The sequence below is a fragment of the Leptinotarsa decemlineata genome, unplaced genomic scaffold (assembly GCF_025532065.1).
Source record: "Leptinotarsa decemlineata unplaced genomic scaffold, Ldec_3_MD MMD2_P_RNA_scaffold_5, whole genome shotgun sequence".
Lineage (NCBI taxonomy): Eukaryota > Metazoa > Arthropoda > Insecta > Coleoptera > Chrysomelidae > Leptinotarsa > Leptinotarsa decemlineata.
This window is the reverse complement of record NW_027412532.1, coordinates 9,987,755-10,015,744: the sequence shown is the minus strand read 5'-3', so window position 1 is coordinate 10,015,744 and position 27,990 is coordinate 9,987,755. Positions and strand designations below refer to the sequence as shown.

The following is a 27,990-nucleotide window of genomic DNA, read 5'->3' as shown; positions in this document are numbered from 1 at the left end:
TAATACTCAGATGTAGATAATGAATGGAAGTTGATCTCACAATATCCAACTTGATTATATGGAAACTATCCAAAATTCACTTTGACATGCTACTGATGCTGTGTGAGTTCGACCCTGAATTTACCTAATCCATTATCGCAAAGTTCAAAAGTTTACCGGATAATTTGTTGTTATTGAAGTACGAAATAATCACTTCCAAATGAAGACTACTCATCACCAACCAACAATGTCAATGAATTGCTGATCATGGTAATATTCGAAAATAATTTCGAAATTAATTTCTCAATAATTCATCGCGAATTTCTTAGTAAAATACTACGTTCTATTATATCACTCATAAGATATCATTGTAGAATTTCAGTTCTTCATGATTGTTAATATTTGACTTGAATTTGATTGTTGACTAGCGAACCTCCTAGGCTCCGCACGGGTGCAATGCTGATGCTAAACATATTACAGAATGTCTTTATATACAACGTTCACAGTTTTTTGTCGGTGAACAAACATGTTTTCCTTAGAGGTTTTTCAAGGACAAAATACAAACTCCACTGGAAAATCCTTGAGGCGGTCTTAGAGCGGTGCCTGTGCGAAAGTAGCGATTCATAATGAATTTGAATCGCTGGAGATTAAATCCATTTGGGAAAACATTCTCAAGAAATTTATTCCACATCAACATGTACTAGTACTAGTATTAGTTTCAGTGTATGAGAATTGTCGATCGCATAAAAATGACAGACGGTGAATGGAAAAACCTACTTTTTAATAAATTGATGGATGTAGTCGTTACTACGTGGTAGGAGATCTTCATGAAAAATGAGGAATAAACTTTCCATGTTTTTTACCACTTTTATTCGTAATTAATGTTGTTACCACAGTTTCTTCTTATAAGGACATTTTCAAACAATCACAGTAATTAATTGTAATCGGACTTCAGGACGATACTGCAGTAACAATATTAGTTACAGATTAAAGTGGTACAATAACATGGAAGAGTATTTTTTCTCATTTTTCACCTATTTTTTGTTTCGTTGAGTTTTTTTCTGTGAATGGAATTTCAGATTTTCACTGGAAAAAATGTGCTCTTACTTTCATTCTAAAAAATGGACAGATACTTGAATGAATTTATTCATAAATGTTACTACAGTTCTTATAAGTTTAGCGTTAGACTTGTGGCATTAGAGAAGAGTAGTCCAAAATTGAGATCCTTCAGAGATGTACCATCGATTGTTGAATTATGAACAGTTCTTACAACTTCAGATGGATCTGAAAAAAAGAATCAGAATCAACATTAATGATAAAAATGAGAAAGAAATCATAGGTGAAATTATTATAATGCCTCATCTAGTATTGTTTTCCTTTGAAAAGGGTGTTTTTTCACGTTTGTATCTCATAGAATATTATATCTAATTCATTCCATTCATCAGAAGCAGAAGTTGGAAGTTGAAAAAGTACTCAATTATCCAATAGAAAGTATGATCTTTTTCCAGGAGTTTGTTTAAATTGAGTTTGAACAGTTGATACTGTCTTAATATATTTACTGTAAAATGGAACTTCAACTCAGGTTTGATTCATATACATACCAGATAATGATGCCCTGTGAACTACAACATTATTGAAGGAACCATTGTAATCAAGATCACCGTCAATTTTCCTGAAAAAAAAGTCAAATATAGTCATGGTTTGAAAAGTATTGTATGAAAAAACTCACTCAATCTTCAGATTGTTGTCGTTGTACGTGAACTTGAGAAGATAAAACTTGTTGTTGTTGGAGTATTCAAAGCTCGTGAAATCGTCCCCGTATAATAAACCTTCAGCGTGTCCATTCTGAAATCAACCAGACGAATGAACAGGATACCTTAAAAATGCAGTCTGGTGGAAATTGTTACACTGATCGAATATTTTTGTTATAGCTCTTTTCGTCTTTCCCACAATGGTATTGGAAAGTAATAAATAGTGCTTGAAATTCAAGTTATGATAAGTTAGGTTCGGTACTCTTTTCTCTGTTTTTATTTCAAAGTAATTCTGTTGAGATACATTATTATTGAATGAGTTATAAAAAAGTGATTCATTATTTTCAATTTGTTATTATTTCAAAGTGCCCCATCTTTAAAACAAGTGAACCAGTTTTCGAAATGCTGCAATGTATGAAGAATCCAAAACTCTCTTCATTAAGATATCTTGTACCAGTTCCTATTAAAAAAAATTGGTCGATGGTGAAGATTGCACGTTTTACAATGGTTTTCAGATCTTATCGTTTGATGCCTACAAAAAAACTTGACTTATTTTTGGATTAGTTTCATTTAATTTACTGTCTGTTTTATTTCATGCTTTGAGATACATTTTGCACGGAAAACTTTGCAAGAAACAATTTTCTATAAAAAAACTTTTTGGTTCTCCTCCTTATTGTACATCAAAATACTGAATAATGTATTGTTACCTTTTGGAACATTTTTGATGAGTTCTTGACGTGAATTAGAAATTCAAAAAATCTCTTCAATATATATATACTCACCGAATCAAGATTGACATAAAGAGTGTATGATGTGTCGATCATATCTGTTGTAGAACGCTTGACATCGTCCTTTAGAGGTATTATACTACCTCCCTTATGGAATACAGGAGACTGCAAAGAAAACGGAAATGAAAGTATGTGCAACAAACATTTTACATGATATTTTTCATACTCACAATATCATATGGGGCAGAAATTTCTCTAGTGTCACCTCCATAATACACTGCCCAGTCTTGATCCGCTCTATACCAACGAACATTATTATCACCAGGAAAATGAACATCTACGCTTGAAAAATCTACTTGGAATACGGGTGTTGCCAGAATATCAGATCCTACGGAAACGGATAAATTGAGATTTTATAGTGCATCTTTATAGTAATATGACATAGTTTCGTGTGCTATTCTTAAATCTAAAGTTAAAACGATTTGGTCTTCTTCAAGAGATATGATCAGAAAGCAATAACGACTATTTCACTTTTGGCAATGACAACATGGCAAATAACATATCATTTTTATGATAGCATGCTGAAAATCTTTATTCACTTGTTACTTCCATTTATTTGCACATACAAAACGTTCATTTTTTTTAAGGACAAAACACAAGCACTGAAGGAATATCCTCAAAGCGCTCTAAGACCGGTGCATGTGTGAAAGTAGCGATCCACGTCGGATTTGAATCGCTGGAAAATAAATTTATTTGGAAAAACCTCCTCAGAAAGTTTATTCCACATAAAGGCAGTTTTCAAAATGGAAGAGTTCATAACAGTGAAGTTCGAGGTGTACTGAGTTGAACCTCAAATCAATGAGCAGTCACAGTACGTCGCGTATTTCTGATATGTATGGCTCTTGATGGAATCAAATGTGCCTAGTCACTTGAACACGTCCCGAGAAAGTATCTATAAACGAGTAACAAATCTCCAAACTTTCTTTGATGTTCCAGACTATCGAAATTGCAAGTGATCTGTATCTTTTCTGTTTAGAAAATCTGTTCAAATCTGCATCTTTGTATCTGTAGAGTAGGGGGAGTGAGTGTAAGCCCACAGAACTTAGGCCACATGTGACCCGTTGTACACCCTCCCGAGGAGTTGTCCTTTTAGGTCATCGTCCATCGTGTCCTTTCCAGGGAGGTGGACAGGTCACTGTGAGACATCTCCTTAATATCGGCAGGTGTAGGCCAAGACTCGCCGAACACACACTCTTTTATTGACGATAACTCCGGACAGTCGCATAGGACATGCCTGACAGTTTCATCTTTCTGTTCACACATCCTACATAGAGGTGCGTCTACTAGCCTCATATCATGGAGGTGTTTCCTTAGTTGAGAGTGGCCAGTCAGAAATCCTTCTGTTGAGCATAGATTTTCCTTGGTCATCGCCAGATATTTCTTCGGCGCCAGCTTCCCAGAGTCGCCCAGGATGATCCTGGCAAGACTGTATCCTTTGATTCCATCCCATCTCTTTAAGGATTGGGGCATGGGTGTAACATTTGGCTAGTACGGCAATTGTCGAAGTCATCAGGCCGTAGGTGCCACTGGGTGCTAAAATTCTTAGTCCAGCCGCTTCCTTGGCTAAAGAGTTGACAATGCGATTACCTGTACTCCTGTCGGACCCTTTAGACCACCTCAGGATAATGAAATTATCTACCGAGGCTTTGGCTGAATCTTGATGGCACTCTAGTACTAGCCCTGAGGTAACACGTTGTCTGTTCAAAGCTAATAGGCCTTGTCTGCTGTCAGTGTAGATTGTTATGTTTTTGCCAGAAATTCCTTTCCTGGTTATTTCTTTTGTGGCGATTGAGATACCAGCCAGTTCTGTTTGGTCCACGCTGGTATTTTTTCCCATTCCCCACTCAATCTTCAGGCTTAGTGATTTGGAGTACACTCCACATCCTGCGCCTTCTTTGATTTTTGAGCCGTCTGTATATATATAAATGCGTATTGCATTTGTAGCATCTGACTCTGTGTTCTGTTTTATTTGTATTTTGTAGGGTTTATTAAACACAAACCTGGGTTCAAGTGCATCACTGGTTGCCTACAGCAGAGGTTGCACAGTTAGCGCTTCTCGCCATAGGCTCAGCCTCAATTGACCCATTCCTACTTCGAGGTATACACCAGCCGTGCGCAATCGTAACATTGCCATTAACGCAACCTCTTTAACGTACAGATCCAGAGGGGTCCGACCCGATTGCAAGTGATGTTTGTGTCTCCAATCAGGCGGTTGGCTCTTTTTGGATAGAACCTAGCAGCTTCAGGGTATGTTCAGGAGTGGAGCTCCATACATGAGAACAATACTACATAGAAGATCTGATCTGAGCTTTATAAAGCATCAAAAGTTGCTGAAGTGTGAACAGTTTTTTGGTTCTCAGCAGTCTTCCAAGCAGCCTCTGAAATTCCTGCGACATTATTTTGCCAAGACATGGTGGTGTCCATTCCAACTCCCAACAAACTTATCGGAGTAGAAAGCAGAATTGTCTGTCCTGACATAATCATATCCGGTTCGGAGTCATTTATCTTTTTGAAAAAACCGATGCTTTGATTTTCCTGGCATTGAATCCAACCTGGTTCCAGTAAACTACTCTTCATTCTTCAATGGATTCTTTCGTTGATTCTTTCGGCAATGTAACAAAATTAAGGTAGAAACAGATCTCACATTTTTATGAATATTGAAAAAATAATGAAAGCCACCTTTACACTTGGTACTACAGATGTCAAGCAGTAACATTTGTTGCAAATTTATCGAGAGCATAATTAATTGTTGATGATTCAAAATCTGAACTATAACCAAATCCAAATTCAACTAATGCTACTAGAATTCGAAAAAACATGTTTTCAATGAATTTGCACTATGAGTTACGTTTTGGTTTTAATTTCTAGCTGCACTAGTTCCAGCTAGCTTTTGTTAGCTAAGGTTGCAACCCAGTTTTTGTAATTTTTTATGAATTTGAATAAATATAAAGTACTGACATCTATTCTGTTGAAGGCAAATATTCTTTAGAGTAAAGCTAAGTAAAATTATTGTGATTTGACAAGATAGTTTCAATTCCGAAAAAATGTTTTTTAACGATTTCGACTTTTGAAGTGAGACGTTTTTATTTGAGATATTTGAAACATCCAATTGTAAAGTGTAAAATCCAAATCGTTAATTTGTTCAATTTGAATCAGCATACACGGAATATCTTCCCAACAATCTTTTGAGGCAAGTGAAATGTTTTTTTTTTCAGTACAATTCTTTGTTTCTTACCCACTAAAATATACTGGTCATCGTCGATTCTTTCAGGATAATCGTAGAACAGTGGTCTGACCACTGGATCTCCGTACTTGGTGTGCAAATAAAAGAGAGTGTAAAATACAGGTATGTATCTATAGCGAGTTTTCATTGCTTTTCTGGCAACCACTTTCATTTCATCATAGAACATGTACGGTTCTCGTCTGTTAACGTTGTTATTGGAATGACTCCTGAAGAATGGTAACCAAACTGCAGCCTGAAATCCAAATGTTTTGAGAAATGTTAACTTTCACGGTCGGCTGTAACTGTGTAAAATTTATTTTTGTGGTTTGTTGGTATGATGTTTCGTCTACAACTGCGGTAAATATTATCGAAAACACAGTTTCTGTTTCATTGGTGGTGAGCTTGGCTTCATTCCTAGAGAGTGCGTTAACTTCCTTCTACTTTCGGTTGTTTTTCAATGTCTATCACCGTCCTATACATAGTGGATCAACGATTGGTTGGTGGACGATTTCTGATTCCCAATTATATTCCCTATTAATTTTTTTTTAATAGTACACAAAAGACCTCGTTGGGGATCCCTGTTTATGTTTGATAGAAGATCGACCTCATAGAAGGTGTTTTCGTAAGGGGATCTATTGGCATTTACATCATCAGTTGAATGGAATGATTTTCATTGGTTTAAATATACTTATTAAGAATCGGAGGTAAGCTAAGGTTAGATTTTTTAAGTTATTTTGTAGATTGGTCTTAATTGGAACTACGAGAAGAGTTTCAAGAATGCAGCTCTCTGAATACAAGAGATGTTGTCATATTTGGTATACTCAGTACATGCACTCAGAGAAAGTACTCACATTGTCGCGTTCGAAGAGATTTATTGAACTGAAAACTATGCAAGATTGTAGAAGATATAATTCAACAGAAAAAGGATATTGACAGCTAGTCACTCAACAATACACGAATCAGGCCTTTTAACTCAACCAATGGAAACGGAGCCATGCCCACCATCGATGTAATCCAATCGGATCCAAAAGTTTACCAAACTAGACGACCGCTGAATTGAAATGAGAGAGATTATAGAGATGTCAAAAAACATGTTTTTCACATATTAAATCAACATTCAGACATAAGAAAGCCGTATGCGCATGGTGCCGCGTTTGTTCATCTTAGACCAGTGGTCGGCAAGTAGTTTTAGGTGGGGTCCGGAGACTGTGGGAAAATTTTGAAAAGGTCCAGAAAAAAACAACTGATAAAAATTAAGTGCTACTTATGTATTATTTTGGTTTCAAATCAAATTCTGAATTATAAAACACATATTAATGTGAGAAATTACACCGACGGTCTTGAGCCAGTTTGGTTCTCGAGAGAAACAGCAAATTCGAAATGTCTTCTAGGTGTGTATTCGTCAATCTCGAACGATATTTGTTTTTCAAAAATTTCATCTTTGAGAAATATGTTTCACATACATATGTCGAGCCACACATAGAGGCCAAATTTATAGCTCGTTGCAATTTTCATATTTTTCTGGGATATGTTGCGAATCAATTATCTCTATTTCAAGTGATGCCTATGACAGATTAAACAATTTAGCAGCCACATCTATCCATTTTGCTGCTACATCAACTTCAAATGGCGACAAACACTGCAATGTCTTCTCCAGGGTTATTTTTATGTTCAAGAATTGTCGAAAACTGAATATATTCTTGTCTTGCAATATCTTTTTCAAAGATATCCAGCTTGCGACAAAAAGCAGACACGCTTTGTATCAGATTGCATATTAATTTTCAATTTCCTTGTAATTCTGTGTTGAGCGCATTTAAATATTTCAAAATATCTTTCAGAAAAGCTACGACCACCATATTACGCTTGTTTGTTATAAAATTTTATAAAATTATAGTGCTTTTTGGCTCCCTCCGTATCTCAATTTTGCATGAAGGAGAGCAAAATGAGATCTCATAAAATTAATCAACTTGACCAAGCTGTTCATCACTTCTTTCAGTGTAGCACTAAGTAGACCTGAGTTGTTATCTCTGATTCGGTTTACTACACCTTTTCCTTTGCCAATCATTGCTGGGGCCCCGTCATTTTATATAACTAATGTTAGATTTAGTAATAAATTCATCAATGACCTTGAATAAATCTTCTCCTCGAGTGTTACCTTTCAACAGTGATATTGCTAGCAACTCTTTCCTAAAAATCTGACACTCAATATCAAGAAATCTTACGAAAATTGACATTTGTTCTTCATCAACGATGTCACATGATTCATCAAGTGGTATGACGTAGCAAGGTGCCTTTTGCAGAAGTTCAAGAAGAGTGTTTTCAATATCAGCAGCTAAAATTTCCATTTTTCGTGTGTTACTTCTCGCTGATAATGGAATGAATACTTTAAAATGCAGCGACAACATCTTTTTTTTTCTCCAAAAAGTGCCGTGAATACTTCCAACATACGTTCCTTCATCATCTCAGAATCTGAAAATGGTTTCTGGTGTTTATTAAGCGTCCAGTACACACGCAACGCTGCTTCTGTGGATTTTTCTTGCTCGCTCATGCAACAAAGTAATAATTTAGTGCTTTTTTGTAAGAACTGAGATATGCATAGCGTTTTTCTTTACGAGCCTCATTATCACTTCAATTAATAAAGGTATGGTATACCTTATCTACGTATTAATTTATACTTGGTATGCACATTACAATATTTGGCGGTCCAAGGTTCGACCTTTCGCGGTCTGCAAACGGACCACGGTCCGCCTGTTGCCGACCGTTGCCTTAGACCAAAAACGTGTTTGAATAAACATTTTCAACACTCTTTTGGCGCAGTTTAGGCGCAATAAATCTAAGTTCCGGTGACGATTAATCACTGTAGAGTAGATGAAATCTGGATACACCATTATTACGCATCATTACGCGAAAATCCACGAATTACGGTTTGAACTGCTTGAACATCCGCCTTACTAACCAGATCTAGCCCCAAGTGACTTCTTTTTGTTTCCTCATCTAGATATTGCGCTCGGAAGACAGAGATTTTCGTCAAATGAAGAGGCAGTCACCTTTGTGAACGATTATTTTGCAGAGAAAAACGCCGAATATTATCTGGACGGGTTACAGATATATAGGCATCTCTGGGAGAAGTGTGTGCAGTTAAAAGGAGACTATGTTGAAAAATAAAAAAAAACTGAAAAAATATCTTGTATCTTTACTTATGATGCACTGTTTGGAACCTTTGGTGTAGTAATGAATATTACTGGATTTTTTCCCAACACCAAATCGTTATTTTTAACACCTCGACATGTTTCGATCACCAAGTGATCATCTTCAAAGAGGAAGATTAAAACTTCCTCGACACGTGTTTCCATCACCAAGTGATCATCTTCAAAGAGGAAGATTAAAACTTCCTCTTTGAAGATGATCACTTGGTGATCGAAACACGTGTCGTGGTGTTGAAAATAACGATTTGGTGTTAGGAAAAAACTCCAGTAATATTCATCTTGTATCTTTGTTAGTTCAGAGACTTTCTCGTATAATTCCTGTAAATCACAGCCAATGGAATCAGAAACTGTATTGGCTCAAAAGTGTAAGAAAGTTCGAAGGCGACAATAAAACTTCCACCACTTACCTGATACCACCTAAGCATAAGATTATCTGGTGTATTCCAGTCGAATCCTCCAATGTCCGCTCCGCAGAAAACGTGTCCCAGGAGGTTTGACAGCATGCATTCGGAGTAAGATGTTGTAAGATAAGGCCATTCTGCTCTGTTATCACCGCTCCATATGGCGGCGTACCTTTGCGATCCAACAAAGTGTGAACGACTCAGTACGAAAGGACGTTTCTTACCTTCGTCCCTTTGCATGAGACCTTGGTGGGACGCTTTGCTCTGTGGAAGAAACAAATTATACAAATGCTTGTACAGTAGAATCCGGATATAACGACCTTCAATGGACCGGATATACTATGTCGTACTAACCGGACGAAGCACAAAACGGATTAATTTTGTGGTAGTATAGTGTACATTAGTTCATTAGTCTTTCATTTAGCTATTTGAATTGCTGATCGATCGGTGAATGAAACATCTTATAGGAATCACATATGCTTTATTTTAATAGTTCTTAAATATCCTAATGTACAAATATATGTACTGTAATACAAACTGACTAATAAGAAAATGTTTCTTTCTTATTCAGAGGAATCGGTCAAAATTTGGATATGCAGTTAGTTTCAATTATTAAATATCATTGACTTTAAGTCGATGATGGCCACTATCTTCCACTGATGAGTGACTAATGAGCCCGAAACCGGTCTGCAAGTGTGCCCGTTCCTAAATTGAACGTCGACTCTTTCAGTTGTACTGCCAATTGCATATGCAGGGTGTAGTTGTTTTCTGATAGGCGTCAGTTCATTCAACCTACTGTGTAGGTATATTCGAGACTGGCTTGAACGTTTAAAGTAAAGTTGTTTACTGCCAGTCTTCAACCACAACCCACTGACTAATAAGAAAAATACAAAAAATTACTTTCGTTCAATATTGAAAGAAACAGAAATCGAATACAAGCATCGTCTAACCCTCTAATCAATGAGCTTATAGAAATTATCAATGAATTTACCTGCAAAAATCCATACAAGTTCATAACATCTCTATGTTTAACGTTTCCATTTTCAAGAACATCATGCGGAAGAGAATTTTCATCTTCATAAGCATTGAATACTGAAGGCTCGTTCATGTCGTTCCAAGTACCAGCTAAGGTTTCTGTGCTACCAACAAACTTGTCATACGCGTACCAACTAGCCCAGTAATCTCTACCAGCATCACTCAAAAAATCGATATAGCTTGATCTGCCCGGCCAGCAATCACCTTTAACAAAACATTTCTTCTTAATTTAATGCCATGGTTCAAAAAACTTACGCTATCACTTTATATTCATGTCAGAAACGAGAGTAATAACGCTGAAATAATTACTCGCTAGTAGTTTTTATCTCACCTTGAAAATCGGTGCCATTTGGATTCTTGATAAAGTATCTATCTTTCGCTCCAGTATATACTGCATAATTGTCGTCAACTTTTATGTGAGGATCTTGAATTGATACCAGTTTTCTGTTAGTTGATGCGATTGTTTTTTGCATCTGTACGGGATCTGGAAAATTGTTGCGGTTCCAAGTGAAATACCTTTTGCCATCTGTGTAGTCGATATCCAGCCAAATAGCATCCATTGGGAAGTCTTCTTGATCCATTCTCGATATTACTTCTAGTACCTCGCTTTGTGTTGCGTAAGAATATCTGGACTGGTGATATCCAAGGGCCCAAAGCTGAAAAGTGTATTAAAATCAAGATAAGAGAAAGTCTTTGTGATTTCGTATTCCATAATATATTTAGAATCATCGTTGTTTCAAACAGTCGAAAACACAGTCTTCAAATAATAGATAAAAACGTTCGCATGCTTAGAAATTCAGGAAGTTCTGAAAGTGATGAGCAAAGTCTTTAATGATCTTCTTAGTGCATCACATTTGTCACAACGGAATACAAATGACATTTTTGTTTCAAATATCATCTCAACTCAGGAACAAGCTTCCACATATGTTGGGAGAATCATACAATTCAGATTTTATCTTCAGCCTGAACTTTTATTCAGAATGTTGTGAAACTTACCTGGAGTTGATCCAGATTGATTGAAGATACTTATCCATCATAAATTAGATAAGACAGAGTTAGATCTTACATTTTTCACCATTAACTTATATTTATATTTCTTATTTTCAACATCACCCATTTATTTTGTCTGTGCTACAGCAGTTCTCATAAGGTATTGTTTGATTTGTGATGTTTTTGGTAATTTCCATTACTGCAGTTTATACAATTTTTTCATAAAATGGTGTAAAAATAATTTCCTCAACTTTTTTGCTTTATCTTAATAATTCACTTCTATTCTATTCAATACTGTTATGAATGGCAATGCTATGGATACCTAAAGTATCTAAAGTCATACCAATCTGCAACTTTGGTCTAAAACGTTTTAATGTCAATTTCAAGATCTACTTGATTCCTTTTCTTCATTTTGAGTCCTTCCATTTTTTTCTCTTTCCCTTTGTCTTCCAGATTTTCTGGAGAAACAGATAGCAGAATTGTCCTGGCATCCAAATGGAGTGACCAAACAAGTGTGCTGTCGTCAGCGAAGCGATATAATGGATTCTTCGATTTTCTCAATAAGTCGTTGATACACAATAAAAAGAGGGTTAATATGGATCCTTGGGGAACACCAGCGTAAATGGTAGCCATCGACGGCCACTATCTTAATATGTAGATTTCAATTTACCCGTTCTTCTATATTTATATCATGGACGAGTTTCTTAAGTTTGTTTCAAAGATTTTTTGATAATAAGTGGTTCCATATTTTTTCAATCTCATTTGCAGTATGGTTGTTTTACCAAATTTTCATTTGGTCAACATCGTCTTTTTTTTGGGAAAGAAAGTTTTTGGCTTTCTGCTACTCCATCTCGATACAAAAAAAAATGAGGGAATCTTCCAAAGAGTGGAAGGAAATAATCAATTCGAAAATAAGTAACTCTATACATGGATGTGTAGATCATGCAAAGAAGTAACTTTCAGACACAAACTGAAAGAAAGTCCTCCTGAAACAGCTACTTTCATATAAACATTGAATTACACGAAAGAAAAGATTCTTTTGAAACAAATACTTCTATATGAACACTGAATTATACAGAAAATACTTTTCTTTACTCAGTTTGTATTTCAAACACTCGTTGTGTAGTACCAAATTGGATAACATTATAGAAAATACACACAATTATTTCATTAATTAGGATTTTTCATGTCACGGAATAAGCTTGATCTGCTTATGTCATCGATGACATCGTAATGACATTCATTCATCTATTTGATTTAATCCCAGCCAAGAGAAATCTTATTTGAATTGAAGAGGTTATATTTTTAGGAGTGATTAATTTTTGGGAAAGGAAGTTTTTGGCTTTCTACTACTTGGGATTAAATCAAATAGGTGAATGAATGTCATTACGATGTCATCGATGACATAAGCAGATCAAGCTTATTCCGTGACATAAAAAATCGTAATTGATGAAAGAATTGTGTGTATTTTCTATAATGTTATCCAATTTGGTACTGAAGAGCCTTAGGGCAAGTGTCTTACGGCGAAACATCGATGTATACCAGTGAGGATGACAGTGTTCCATGAGTACAATTTGTCACCATTCATTTAAAGTAGAACTCATGTGAATGATATCTGATCTTATTCCACAACGAATGTTTGAAATTCAAACTGAGTGAAGAAAAGTATCGTCTGTATAATTCAGTGTTCATATAGAAGTATTCGTTTCGAAAGAATTATTTCTTTCGTGTAATGCAATGTTTATATGAAAGTAGCTGTTTCAGGAGGACTTTCTTTCAGTTTGTGTCTGAAAGTTACTTCTTTGCATGATCTACACATCCATGTATAGAGTTACTTATTTTCAAATCGATTACTTCCTTCCTTTCTTTCGAAGATTCCCTCATTTTTTTTGTATCTAGATGGAGTAGTAGAAAGCCAAAAACTTTCTTTCCCAAAAATTAATCACTCCTAAAAATTTAACCCCTTCAAATCATCTTTTTTCTTCCTTGGTTTTTCGGTTTTAAATTTTTTTTTATATTACTGATGATTATATTCATAAAAATTTGATTTTTTCTAGTGATGAGTTGCCTTTGATTTCTATACTATATTTTTATTTATTGCCCATCCTTTGTCCAGACCTTAAGCAACTTTTCATTTGTTCCTGTTCTACTATCGATTACTTTTCTGCTAATACACATGTTCCTTTGTCCATTCAGATTTTTTTTTTGATAATCTTGTTTGTTCTTTAGACATATATATTTTGCTTCATTAATCAACAACTGAGTTTTTTTACATCGATAATTATACCCGTACATGAGATACTGGTTGTAACTGATTATTTCTCAATCAGTACAATAAAAAAGTATTTTGTTTCATTCTACATGCGTACAATAAAACTTCAAACAGTTTACTGCCTGTTACAGATTCAAATGCATTCCAATCAATTTTTTTCATTCCAGTACGAAGCATTTCAACAAACTGAATGTCTTGGTGATCTATGGCGTCTTTTTGAGAGTGGAAATTGTACTCAAATGAAACAAAATATATGTTTGCATGAGCACAAGTGTTAAAATAACTGAGTCCTTACCTGTGGCAAATGAGCCTTTCCAGTTAGGTCAGTGATTTGTCTAACAACTTCTTTAGTAGTTGGTCCAAGAAGTACGAATATGTCGAGTGATCCACCTTCCAACATGAAGTGTCCTGATGGCTTATCTTGAGTGGAATAGTCAATATCGACCCAAGCCTGAGCTGCGTTGTGTATGAAAGCACAAGCTGTTTTTGTTGTACTGAAGCAAAGAGTGTATCAATTCATACATTTAGAAAACACTGGTTTCAATTATTTTCTGAGATGAACTTACGATTGTCCGCACAAAATTGGTTTGGATCCATAGAGTGCCATTGGTGAGCCTACTTCATAACCAGCAGTATCCGAATTCTTAAGTTTGAATGGATCCATGGAGCCATCAGCTGTATTGGGTAGCGCTATTTTAGTGGCGTGGTGGTGGAGCCCAAATAGTTGTTTTGCACCAGGGAATGAGACGTCAAATGAAAGTGCTTGACTTTGTTCGGTCTGAAGTTGGTTGCAAAATTATGAACTCTCATCATTAAATTAATGCAATCATTTACTCACGTTATCCAGAACGAGGCGAGATGCATCGAAGATCACTTCAAGAACATCATTGTTATAGAACTCCACAGTCATTGGGGGTCCTTTACGTATAACAACTTTGGAGCTGTCTCCATTACTCGCAACAAGAGTCACAGCATCCTCAGATTGTGATTGGGAGTTGTGGCTGGAACAAAAAAATGCTACCTATTGCAGATCTCACAGAGACTTTTTCAAGATCATTTTTTTCATAGGAAACTACGTGAATAAAGCGATCGAAGGAGATGAAAGAGCATTTTTCATATCTTGATTTCAGAACATTAACTCTAAGGCAGCTCACACACTGATGCAATGCAACTCACAAGAACGACTCCTGCAATTAGTTGCACGAGATCTATGGTCAGCAATTTGAAAAGGATATCTTTGAACCTTTCCCAGAGGTAAAAGTCCATAGGCATTAGGTCCAATGACCTGTCCGGCCAACGGTTGTGTCCTTGATTAGCTATCCAATTATTACCAAGATTTGCAGCCAAAAAATTGGTGATAATTGCAGTGTTGTGAGGCAAAACCCTGTTTTGTTGAAAATATATTTTTTTTGAGCGCCATTAGTGGCAATTCATCAACATGGGGTTTAATATTTTGCCTTAAAATTCATAAATACCTCTGAAATGTGATAGTGTCATCATAAACGAACAGGGCGATAATTCTAACACTGAAAACACCTGCCCAAATACTGAATCCAAATTTTCTTTGACTTCTCTGCTCCACAATGAGATGAGGATTTTGTTGTGCCCAAGTATTTGTTTGATGCGTACTTACCTGATTATCTGAGGATCTTTTTCAAGCACGTGTTGAAGTTCATATCGGGGATTGTTTTTCTCCAGAACTTTCAATCTCAGTTTGCGGCCTTGAAGGAACGTTATTTGCAATTCAAGTTGTCGATTTTTACCATCAGTCAGAGCAATTTTGGCAACATTATTGTCTTGAGCGAGAGAAGAAATCTGAGCTTTGAATTGATCATTTTCATTTAGTTGTAGGTGACGAAAATTCCTGAAACATCAATATCGTTCTTAAACTAAAAAGGTGATACCTAGTTCATATGTATGTTTACTCAATCTCACAAAAACTGTTGAATGAATTTGGTTTGTAGCTTATCACCTGGAATGACACACAGGATAGTTTTCATTCCAGTAAATTTTAGATGATTTATATCAATTTCTCATTACTATGATATCCATCAAATATAACAAACAATCTTCTATACAATACCTTTGAAAACAATTATCTGTGTTAGTTGAATATAAAACTAATAACTCATACTCACCTTAAAATATTCAACTCTCTATATTGTTTTATTCTAAAATTTGAGTAAGTAAAGCAAGGTTGGAAAATGTGTTTTATTGTATCAAATATTTGGTTTCTATTTTAATGATTCCATTCAAAAAATTGCTACTATTCTTCAAAGTTCTGGTGGGGATTTATATTTTATAAATCTGAAATATGCCTTACAGAAAATTTATGAATCGATCATTAATTTCAATGGTTTCTACAGTAACTTATTGGCTCATCAGGAAGTTTTGAGATTTTATTATTATTTTCAAAACATGTATTTTTCAATTTATACAGTTTTTATCGATGAAACTTACGTGCAAAATGGAACTCTGGAACAATCTTTAAAGAGTCCATGATCAGCACTAAATGCAACACTCAACAAGAAGGTCAGCAACAATAGGAACCTGTAACGAACAGCAAAAATATAAATTATAAAAAATATACACTTGCTCTGTATACCAGTTGTACCAAAAATAATCCGAAGATTGACTTTGAATGTAAATAAGGCCTCTTAAACAATTAGTTTGTAGAATTATTTCGTGATGCAAATATACTGAGCATTAGAAAATTGTATTTATATAATATCATTGCATATCTCTATAAAATTAGACAAACATTACCAAAAATCGATCATAACTATGACACAAGAACAAAGTGTAACGAATATGTCAAAATAAACAAAACCAAAAAATCAATGGGACAGAGATGTTTCACACAATATCACTCAAGGTTTTTAATTTATTCCAGAGATGTACAAAATATACATTCACTCCATAAATTCTTACTGTCTCCTCAAAAAACGTTTCAAAACCTTTTTATTGAGCACAGATTCAGAAGTGATAAATGAATTGTTTTGGTATACTATAATGAAATTGTTGATCACCTGACATAACAGGTAAATGCTATAATTATTATCTTAATTATTTTGTTTTCCTCTCTTTCTGTTTTGCATTGTATTCGGCTCAGACTCTGAAAACAAAAACTATGTCAAGTCATACAACCAACCTGGTTAATATGAGGTTTCTATGTTTATAGTATCTGAAATGTAATGTAGCTACCAGTTTCTTCAAAATAAACATATTATTATTATTATTAACAATTAGTTGAGTAACAACAGGCTCAAAAAAAAAACAAGAAAATTGAATAGTTGTCCATATGTTACGAAATTTTATTAGTAGTAGGTCACTTTTGAAGAGCGTAACTTTTACAGTTCCCATCGTCACGAACATTGTTTTCAACATAAGGAGATAATTATTGAAAAAAACGAGATCGATCCTAGAGAGTGTGGTTCGTAATCATTTAATTATGAATTCAGGAAACTCAATCAACATATAATATAAACCAGAATATCGGATTTGTATAATTATCACAGTCAGTATTAGGTATATTATTGCATTCTTTTCAGACAATTGTTGCATCATAAAATCATTACAGGACTATTTTGTAATTTATCTAACATACCTCATTTTTTCAGGACAATTCACGCTTCATTGAATAAAGTACTAATTCTGTGAGTAATTCGAAATCGTGTGATGACCACAAATAGTTGAAGACTCAAAAAGAAAACTGGATCATTATGAATACATTGACGTACTTCCATTATCTTAATAGTTACTAGGTCAACATTCTCATTCCAGTTTCAGTGAATAATGCGGTACTCCACACAATTAATCAGCAGCAAAATCAATTATTACTACTTATATATCAACACAAATAAAACAAATTGATATATTTGTATACATTTTCATAATAAAAACGTAATTAGAGTTGATTGAAGTCTGTATTGCAAATTAGTTGACATCCGAACCTATATTTTAGCATTGTTAATCTCAACAATCAACCAATTACGGATTATTTTAAGGTCAGGAAGAACGATCGTTAAAATGTGTTTTGGGAACATAAAAATCATTGCTACGAAATCAGATCAGAGTCAATCAAAAATAAGAAAAATACTGGGAAAATATAGCTGGAAACACAAACTAGAAATCTTTATTGAATGGACCATATTTGAAAAAACGAGAAGCTGTTTCAATCGAACATAAATTAACTTTAAACAATTGTAGAAAAATCACTAGACACTGTCCTCTTCTTTACTTAAGAATCGGGCGTATTATACGTCAAATCACCGCTAAAAAATTCACTATAATGAAAAATATGAAAATGAGAATAGTCAAATGGCCAGGAGAATCAACTAATACATATAAACATAGTTTTTTTTCCAAAAAAACTGAGATCCCCTATAAATATTCCCTTTTCAATTCACGGTTCTTGAAGTGATAGTGAAATCAATAATAACAACGATGTTATAATATTCTTGAAACTTGTACATACCTCATTGTCAGTTATCTAGGACACTATGAACGACACTTGAATGCTTCTTTTTATATTTTCCCCAACTAATCCCTCATAATCCTAGGAGGATTTAATCTGCGATATGATGAACATGTTCGCGGGGTACATCATCAATTGAATAAAAGTCAAAATCTACCTATATCTTTTGAATTGTCTATATATAGACAGAAAACTAATGGCACAACATTTATCGATTTCTTTAGAATTCTGTTGAAATTCGACCTTAAATAAATTGTTTGGATGTCTTCCAGAGAATTGAATCAGATTATCATATTTGAAGAAACATTTGAAATGAGGATCATGAAAGTTTTTTTTGGAACTACAGAGTATATTTCACTAAAAACTTTGTAACAAGATTAACGATAAAATTTATGATTTGTAACTATTTTGAAAGAGAACTCCGTATCGCGACTAGTGATAGGCAGTATTCTCAAATTATTTTTCATAAAGATCATAGAATGCCAATATAGAGTGGACCAAAACAATTGACGTTAAAAATATACTTTGGAGAAAATCTTTCAAGCATACTCTGATCCCTGATTCATGAACTTTGGTCTATACTAGAATTCCATAATAGTAGGCACTAAATTCCCAGAGATATTATTGCATCAAAACGAAAACATTGTTGTCAGGCTGTGATTCTTCATATGTCCCAATATTTTATTTAAATCATACACACAAAAATCATAGTATAATTTTAGTAAGCCACTACAAGAAACAGATTAAGGCATAACCGTCAGAGTCATTTCTGAGAATTTAGTACGTACTATTTTGGAATTATAGTATAGTTCTCACCGACATTTACAGGGCTATTCAAATTCGTTTCTGTACATGGGGATCTCGTAAACGATAAGAGATAGAGTGTCGGTTAAATTGTGGCAAAGTTGCGTATTTTAGAGACCTATTCAATGATGAAAAAAAAATCGAATATAGCTCTTTTGGTTCTGGAGAGATACAGGAAAAACCAAAAAATCCCAAATTATTTTTTTGCCTATATCTCCTTTATTAGCAGACATATTGAAAATGTGTCTATATTTTGCTATTGGCACTTGATGTGGGCTATCAGACTATGTCCATGATTTTTTTATACAGGGTATCATCTGACTTGGGCCACCCCCATCTTTGAATTTTTAAATACGGACCTGTATTTTTTGTATAGTTGACGTCCACTTTATACTGAGAAATCAAATTAAATTTTATATTTCGGGATGTTTGGGTAGTATTTGATTATAGTTGTGTAAATTATTCCCTTTTGAATTAGAGACCTTGAAATTGGTTGACTGAGTTGAATAAAAACACAATAGCAACTTTCACATCTCCCTATGTACCGTAGAGTTTTTCGGGAGTTTTTTTTTCATTTTTAGGTACCTATTCATATTTTTTATTGCTCTGAGCGTTTTCTACAATGAACTTCGAATAGGAAAACCTTTTATGATTATCTGAAACATACCAACATCAAAAATATATTATATATGTTTTTATAAGTAGAAAAAAAATTATAGCAATAATAACATCCGAAACGAACACTATAATTGTAATGAAAATTGAAATGAAGTAATTTATGTACACAAAGAAATGAATGGCGTAATAAATGTTGGAATTAGAGTCCTTTCATTTCGAGACATTTTTGAACTCGGTTTTTCAAATTATTCATTACCCTTAACACACTTATTTGCTGTATTGTTACGAAATCATTCAAAAAAATCCTCAATCTGGAGTCTTCCACATTTTCTATCTCTCTTCCAGAGTAAATCCGATTTTTTAATGTCCCTCCTAGAAAATAGTCCAAAATAGTAAGATCTGGTGATCTTGCAGGCCATTATATTGGCCCAGTATTTGACTCGAAATGGAAGAAATCCAATTTGAACATTAATTGCGCCATTAATTTTTTTGTGTATATAAATTACTTCATTTCAATTTTCATTGCAATTATAGTGTTGGTTTTGGATGTTATTATTGCTATCATTTCTTTTTCTGCTTATCAAAACACATATAATATATTTTTGTTGTAGATATGTTACAGATAATCATAAAAGGTTTTCCTATTCGTAGTGCATTGTAGAAAACGGTCAAAGCAATGGACATACGAAAAAATATGAGTAGGTACCTAAAAATAAAAAAAAACTCTCTAAAAACTCTATGGTACGTAGGGAGACGTGAAAGTTGCTATTGTCAACCAATTTCGAGGGCCGTAATTTAAAAGGGAATAATTCACACAATTATAATCAAATATTACCGAAACATTTCGAAATATAAAATAAAATTCAATTTTTCAGTTTGAAGTGAACGTCTACGATCCAAAAACTACAACAGAAAATACACGTCCGTATTTAAAAATTCAAAGATGGGGGTGGCCAGATGACACCCTATATAAAAGATTCATGGACATATTCTGATAGCCCACATCAAGTGCCAATAGCAAAATGTTGACAGATTTTCAATATGTCTGCGAATAAAGAAGATAGAGGCAAAAAAATAATTTGAGATTATTTGGTTTTTCCTGTATATCTCCAGAACCAAAAGAGCTATATTCGATTTTTTTTCATCATTGAATAGGTCTCTAAAATACACAACTTTACCACAGTTCGACCGACACTCTATCTCTTACCGTTAACGAGATCCCCATGTACAGAAACGAATTTGAATAGCCCTGTATATGAACTGAGCAAAATTATGTGGTTTTTAAGTTTTCATGGCTTGCAACAGAAATTTCATAAAAAAAAGATCTGCATACACTGATTATTCAATTTCGAGAATTATAGCTACAAAAAATTAGTTTCATACTTATTTCGAAAATATAATGAAGAAACGGAGTGAGGGTAATCGAGATCACCATCACAAAAACCTGGTCACATTCAAGACAATGATGAAGTGTCCTATTTTTATTTTTATTAGGTTACCAACTAAAGGCTTGAAACTTTTCAATATTATCGATTCCAAGTGAACTCAGTTATCTATTTCGTAGATTGGTTCTCTATGATGATTTCCAATAATATTCATGATTTTTTTGTGTTCACGTTACCACGACTGAGTCTCCTGATTAAACAACGTGTATATTATCATAAATAACTCTTCTTTTCATATTACCGAAAGGATTGCAATCAATTTATTTCAAACTTATTTATTTTTTTCCAATTTTTGGTTGCAAACAACAGGTTTGTCATAGCCTCAACTGTCTGTGAACGAGGTAACCACCCGCATATCTGCTTCAACCTGGTTCAAGGAATTATACTCTGAAGGAATTCGATTTTCAATTATCGGAAATCATCGACTTTATGTTGATGATAGACACTACCTTGCACTGACGAGTGACAAAGCAGCCCGAAACCGGTCTGCAAGTGTGTTCCAATAATTGAAAATCTATTGCGTTAGTTGTACCGCCAATGGCATATGCAGGAATAATAGTAAATAATCTTGCACTGAAACCTGTCGGATATAATCCAACGCCCTTCGTAGTATTAGCCAGGGGAGTAGTTGTTTTCTGACTCCATTAACATACAGTGTAGGGAGTTGAGACTGGTGTGAACGAATTGTTCTTTTAGATGATCGACTACATGTGAAGAGAACTAAAATTTTTGTAATGGATGTAATAAGATGATGTAAGGAAAAGCATAATAAACCTATGTTGTTGCAGTATCACCCGGACACTTGGAAGAAATATACAAGTTGGGTATTAATTTTTAACGGGTTTCTTGATTATGTAGGCATCGGTTATATTAGTTTACTTTCTCATTTCACCAATGGATGATCATTGGGGTGATCATTTTCGTCGAGAGTCCGTGTATTAAAGAACACTGTTGTCAAGTGAAAAAGAATATCTCATTCGTCGCTCGTGTCAAAATATGGTAATTGAATGATATCTTATCTTAAATATATATCCCTTTCAGTTTTCTCAAGTGTTTTGTACATGAAATTAGTTTCACGGATTATTGTTTATAACATCTCAGCCTTATCACGAATCGAGAGTTTTCTAGAATTTTGAAAAATTTAAATGAAATCCAATTGCTTGGACTCATCAATTCACTGTGCACTTGAAAATTTACAGAAGTTGAAATATTTCACATATTCAAATGAACTTTCTAATAATTGTAATATCACAATCGCCATTTTGAATTGGTTCAATGGGATAAAATATGTTTTTTCTGAGACGGGAAAAAAGTTTGACATTTTATCTCTAATGACACGCTTCGCATCGGGAGACAACACAACCTCGAGCTAAAATCTAATACTTTTTTCCCTTGTATAATAAATAAATATTGTATGTAAACCAACGAACGATAAGCCTTTGAAGTCAAGATTTGTTCGAGTAAAGCACCAATGAGGTTTAACTCTTTAAAGTGATTTTCCTAGCACGAAACGCAGCTCAAACATTGACCGATCCAGAATTGTCATTGAATTAATATTAACAACAGAGTGGTTTCACTAACCAACCAGTTACCGTCTGATTTGACGAGATGAAACAGATCCGTAGTTGCAAAAATTCGAAATTTTTTATAGATATTTGTATCTTCTCCTCTGTCCTCTGTTCATTCATCTATTCATCAACGAAATAAAGAGTTTTCGATCTGTCACTTCTCATCCTTTTGACTTTTGTAGCCTGATAAAAAAAATCGAAAATGATAATTCACGTAACAAGTCCGGAAAATACTGATTTTTTTTGACAAACCGTAAGCGAATTCTGAAAGACTGCGAATCAAAAAAAACTGTTTTCGAACTTGTTGCGTATTCAATTTTTCAGCAACCGTGTAGGTAGAATAATAAATTGATGAGACACATTTCTTCATTATATTTCTTTGTAGAACAAACTAACAGAAAAATTACAATTCTTACTCACATTGATATTTCTTTGAAAATTCGAGTAATTGCTGATGTTGAAAGAATTCAGTTTGTTTCAAATGCTGGGTATATTTAAATGCCTTTTGTTGAAGCAGAACACAAAGTTGAAGTGTCCATTTCACATTGCGTGTTTTCGTCTGATAATTTTTGAATGATTTTGGCAATTCTGATTTTGTTTGTAAGTAAATTGTCGAAATATCCTTCAGCGACATTGATAGACTTCCAGCCACCGTGGAAGTAAAATGCCTATGGGCTGGATCAACATTTTTCTTCTTTTTTCGGAAAGTACGAATATAGGCAATAATAATATCTTAATGGAAAACGTGCCCTCTAATTTGCAATAATAGTCTCTTAATGGGGAACGTGAGGCTCTAATTTGCAATAATAATCTCGTAATGGGAAATGTGATTGTGAGTGGTCTCCTTTTAGATTCGACAAACTAAACATGTAGTTCTTCTTTTTTAGTTTTGAAAAACTACGATAGTATATGTCTATTTTTCAAAGATTGTTCACATTTCAATGTTTAAAATAATGGCCACGAATAATGTGATGATTGGAAAGCTATGTAGAAGGATGTAATATCATTCCTCATCAACTGAATTCCTTATTTGGATGGAATCGGCCGATACTTGATGAAAATCCATAACTGACGTATTCTAAAAACACTGTATTGTGTGATTTTCACTAGACAGTTTTACAAAAACGCAACAAGTGTTTCGCATTACAAAGGCTTCCTCGGGCATGCCTTAATAATTATACGCCCTATAATAATTAAATCACACAATAAAGTGTTTTTAGAATACGTTCTGTAGTTTACTTCAGCAGTTCTTGCACTCCATATTTCACTTTCACACCATAAAAGTCGCAATAACATGTTAGGAGTTATCGCAAAATTGAAAATATATTCTTGTTGTAGCTGACGATCTGATGCGACATGTATAATGAAGAAAAGTTTGTATGGATTGAATGAAGAAATGAAAAACCGCTCTCATTTCGTGGGAGATTTCGAAGAAAGCAGCTGGTTTTTGTTAGTTCAGTGTAGAAGTACGAATTTCGTGTGTGTATTCAATATTGTTGTAATTAGAGTTAGATTTCGAAAAAATACCAGATTGCTCTATTCTACCAATGAAACTAGTCCTTATATGTCAAGAATATGTGATAAGAAAGTAGCATGAACGCTAAGTAAACACATGTATTGACATAAAACTTAACCCGACCTTACTTCACCTTTTACATTTTTATGCTTACTTTCAATACTAATCAAACAAAATGTCTTAGAATTGGTGAGGATGATTCAATTGCTGTATGCTTCAAATTCTGAAAGAAACGTGAACCCATAGTACCACCAAAAATCGCTGACCTCCAGCGATTAATTCAATTCCAAATTGATTGAAACTAATGATCAAGTATGAGCTTCGTATCGCACTTTATATTTACATAAACAATTGTACAATTTGGTTAAAAAACTATCAACTATCATGAGACATCTGCTTATATAGCCATCTATATATATATATATATATATATATATATATATATATATATATATATATATATATATATATATATATATATATATACTATAGACTCAGAAGATTTTGTCGAGTGTGTATGATATACAAATCAAAAACGAAACAATTAGTGGACATAACACTCCAAAAAGGCAAAAAGAGTGGCAAACCTGGTAATTTTCTCCCTTTTGGAGTGTTGTGTCCACGAATTGTATAATTTTTTATTTATATCATGCCTACTCGATAAAATCTTTATTTGTATTTATATCTTGGACCCGGATGTCACGCAGGTAGCTATAGCTGCCTACGTGGTCGTGTTAGATGTAGCCTGGTAATTCTAAGTCTTCTTACTGGAACCACAAATGTACGGTTAGCTCCTGTTGTTGACTCCGTGCGTTTGTGTTGTTTCCTGCTTTCGGCAAACAAGTGTTGCCCATCTTTACACTTGGCTGCACCGCGCTGATGAGGTCAATAGCCAGAAACACGTGTCCGCGGTTTGCCCCTCCCCCCCCTTTTGAAGTATTGTGCCCACGAACACGGAGCGAAACCCGAGAAAACAACTCATCGTATATATATATATATATATATATATATATATATATATATATATATATATATAAAATGGCCATCTTGTTGAGGCTACATCTGACAAATTAATTATCATTTATTCAGTCTGTTATGCCAAAGAACTATGGATGGATATAGCATTCAACACGTGCAAATAATAAAATTGTTTTATCAAAATGGGTGTTCTGTTCGGTCACAAATGAAACCATTACTATTTTCTCCGTCATCTAGGCGGTAATTAAGACGCTCAGCTCATTTAAAGTCTCCTCAAGACTGGTGGGAAGCTGTCTGAGCTGTCTGAGGAGCTAAGTACCCAAAATGGGGTCACTTTAGCTTGGGTACCCGGATATGAGGGTCACAGGGGCAATGAGGAGGCCGATATAAAAAAAAATCCAGGGTTTTCAATATGCAATCATTTGTAATTATTTGCGTTCGTTCGTTTACTTAGGGCTTCCCTCGTCAATTTTTTTAGAATACAGACCCGTATTTTTTTAACAAGTTATGATACCTTTCTGAATCCTGTGTTTATCACTTATGATAATCATGATTGTCTCCCAAAGTTAATATCTAGGTGAGTACTTGATTTGTTACTACAAAGTGAAAAAAGGAACTTGAAGCCTGTTATAAATATTTAAAAATCAATTGTGCTTGGAAAAATGCCGAAAATTTTTCAATCAACACTGAAATTTCGAGAAAGTGGTAACTTGTTCATTACAAAACAAAATATCATCACGTGGATCAAGTTATCCATTGCTTTCATTTTTATTCAGTCTATCAGAAATCAATACAAAAATCATAATATCGTAATTTCATTTTTCTATACGAAAAAATTATTTTTATGTCATTTAGATTGAAAAAGATATAAAGTAATTTGCTACGCATTGATCAATTCAGAATTGAGGCATCATAAAATGGCCATCTTGTTGAGGCTACATCTGACAAATTAATTATCATTTATTCAGTCTGTTATGCCAAAGAACTATGGATGGATATAGCATTCAACACGTGCAAATAATAAAATTGTTTTATCAAAATGGGTGTTCTGTTCGGTCACAAATGAAACCATTACTATTTTCTCCGTCATCTAGGCGGTAATTAAGACGCTCAGCTCATTTAAAGTCTCCTCAAGACTGGTGGGAAGCTGTCTGAGCTGTCTGAGGAGCTAAGTACCCAAAATGGGGTCACTTTAGCTTGGGTACCCGGATATGAGGGTCACAGGGGCAATGAGGAGGCCGATTTTCTAGCCCGTGAAGGCGCATCCAAGACTATGATCGGCCCTGAACCCTTCTGCGGGGTGGGGTAGCGAAAGCATGTATGAAGGCATCCATAAAGAGTTCATAAAGAAACCATCGCCCAGATTCATGGAAGATCTCACAATCGTGAGGTTGTAAGGATAGTGGCAACCGACTCAGAAAACATGAGCAACATGGGTCTCTCGGAAGAAACCCAATGCAGGTTCTGTCAAAAAGAGGAAGAAACTGCACTAAATGTGATCTGTGAATGCGAAGCAATAGCAAGGCTGAGACACGCAAGATTCGGGAAAGAGAAACCAGAGGCTGCCAGCTATATCAAGGGGTCAGTGTCAAGGCTATGGAATCTCATCAAAGAGATCAAAGATCTCACGTGGAAGTGATATGAACTGGCCACCGAGATTATGCCATTTGTCCCCGTTAGACTTTTCCCTGAGAGGTTTTCCAAGTCGCAGGTGTATGGAATGTGCCACAAACCAAAGCGGTCCTCAAAACCAACATAACCCATGCCATCGATCAAATTCAGCCTGTTTTAAGAGCCAAAATCATGGAAATTTGGATGTTTCACAATAGGTCTTTCAAACGAATAAAAAATTTTGATGATATCTTACACACTTTGTCTTATTTAACCTTTGGGCCGTTTGATAGGAAATTATCATAAAAAACTTCTGGAGCCACTGTGATGCCCCAGAAGAAGGCTCCGGTCAAACTTATCTGTGACTCTCCAGCGATCAAATTCCATTACTGATTGACGGTACATAGGCAAAGCCTGAGGTTCTAGGAACACCATTTGAAGATGGATATCAGTCTCTATGTCAGTGCTACCGTGGATTTTCAACACAGCTATTAAATTCAATGTTTTCTAATGATCCAGAAATAACACAGACATAGTTATGTGCTTTAGAGCACTGCGTCCGTTGCCTCATCGCTAATATCTACCGCAATTGTAGACCAAATTTTGGGCATAAGAACTTGCAGACCACGGCCAATAAACCCGGAAAATAGCTTTGACATTTATAAGGTCAAAGGTGCGAACTCATTTTCTCCTTTTCATAAAAGAGGATGTTTACATCTCTAGTCACAAGCGATTTTGGTGAAATTGGTGACACGAGATTATTAGATTATAACGACAAGGAGTGAAATTGTCTGCTGCATAATTGTTCATATCTAATCCATCTAGAGAAAATTCGATGGCAACTTTCACTCGCCTCTAAATCTTTCTGTCAGAGAAAATATTTTATAATGCAGGACTAAAATTCCGGGAAACTTATGGATCGATAGGGACTGTGCATTTTCTTCTTTCCTTGCAACTTGAACACTTCGGTTTTTCATGTCCATCCAAAGTTTTCCCTCTTGTGAAGAAATCCAAGCACTGTGATGAACTCAATTGGCCAGTTCTTTGTGGTATGGGGAGTAACAAATCCCAGAAATGATCAAAGGTTACAGATGCGTATCCACAGTGTGTGCACTTCATCGTGGATTTCAATTGATAAACGAAATTATCTACAATCTTAGAGTCATATGTATATGTATATGTATTAACTTTCGTTCATCTCCGTAAAGGTCGGTTTAGGTTTCTCAATAATTTTATCAACGTCATCATGTAAACCTTCAAAAGATAACGAAGGAACACCTGGGTATCTTTATACGCATGACCCATGAATCGAGGGGCAAAACTCTGAA

General features: G+C 34.7%; 1 protein-coding gene across 2 annotated transcripts; it reads right to left on the bottom strand.

Annotated features, from left to right (window-relative positions):
- Positions 1-1,107: 1,107 nt before the first annotated feature.
- Positions 1,108-18,259, bottom strand: LOC111503028 (neutral alpha-glucosidase C). Of its 2 annotated transcripts, none has more exons than XM_074169513.1 (15): positions 18,123-18,259; positions 16,106-16,195; positions 15,279-15,509; positions 14,484-14,646; positions 14,212-14,423; positions 13,941-14,139; positions 10,715-11,039; positions 10,340-10,587; positions 9,355-9,612; positions 5,754-5,994; positions 2,689-2,846; positions 2,513-2,623; positions 1,709-1,824; positions 1,581-1,651; positions 1,108-1,263 (listed from the first exon to the last, which is right to left on the bottom strand). In XM_074169513.1, exons 1-15 carry the CDS (start codon positions 18,125-18,127, stop codon positions 1,148-1,150), a joined length of 2,544 nt encoding a protein of 847 aa, XP_074025614.1. In that variant the 5' UTR covers positions 18,128-18,259; the 3' UTR covers positions 1,108-1,147. The 2 variants fall into 2 exon arrangements, with proteins under 2 accessions (XP_074025614.1, XP_074025615.1); XM_074169514.1 differs by lacking the exon at positions 18,123-18,259 and adding an exon at positions 17,253-17,388.
- Positions 18,260-27,990: the final 9,731 nt, after the last annotated feature.

Bases quoted from the DNA above. Each gene is read 5' to 3' on its own strand.
- LOC111503028 (XM_074169513.1), bottom strand. The intron at 10,588-10,714 runs GTGAGATAAAAA...GTTTTGTTAAAG, and splicing joins AAATGGCACCGATTTTCAAG to GTGATTGCTGGCCGGGCAGA. The intron at 5,995-9,354 runs GTAAGTGGTGGA...TTTGGATTTCAG, and splicing joins TTATGCTTAGGTGGTATCAG to GCTGCAGTTTGGTTACCATT.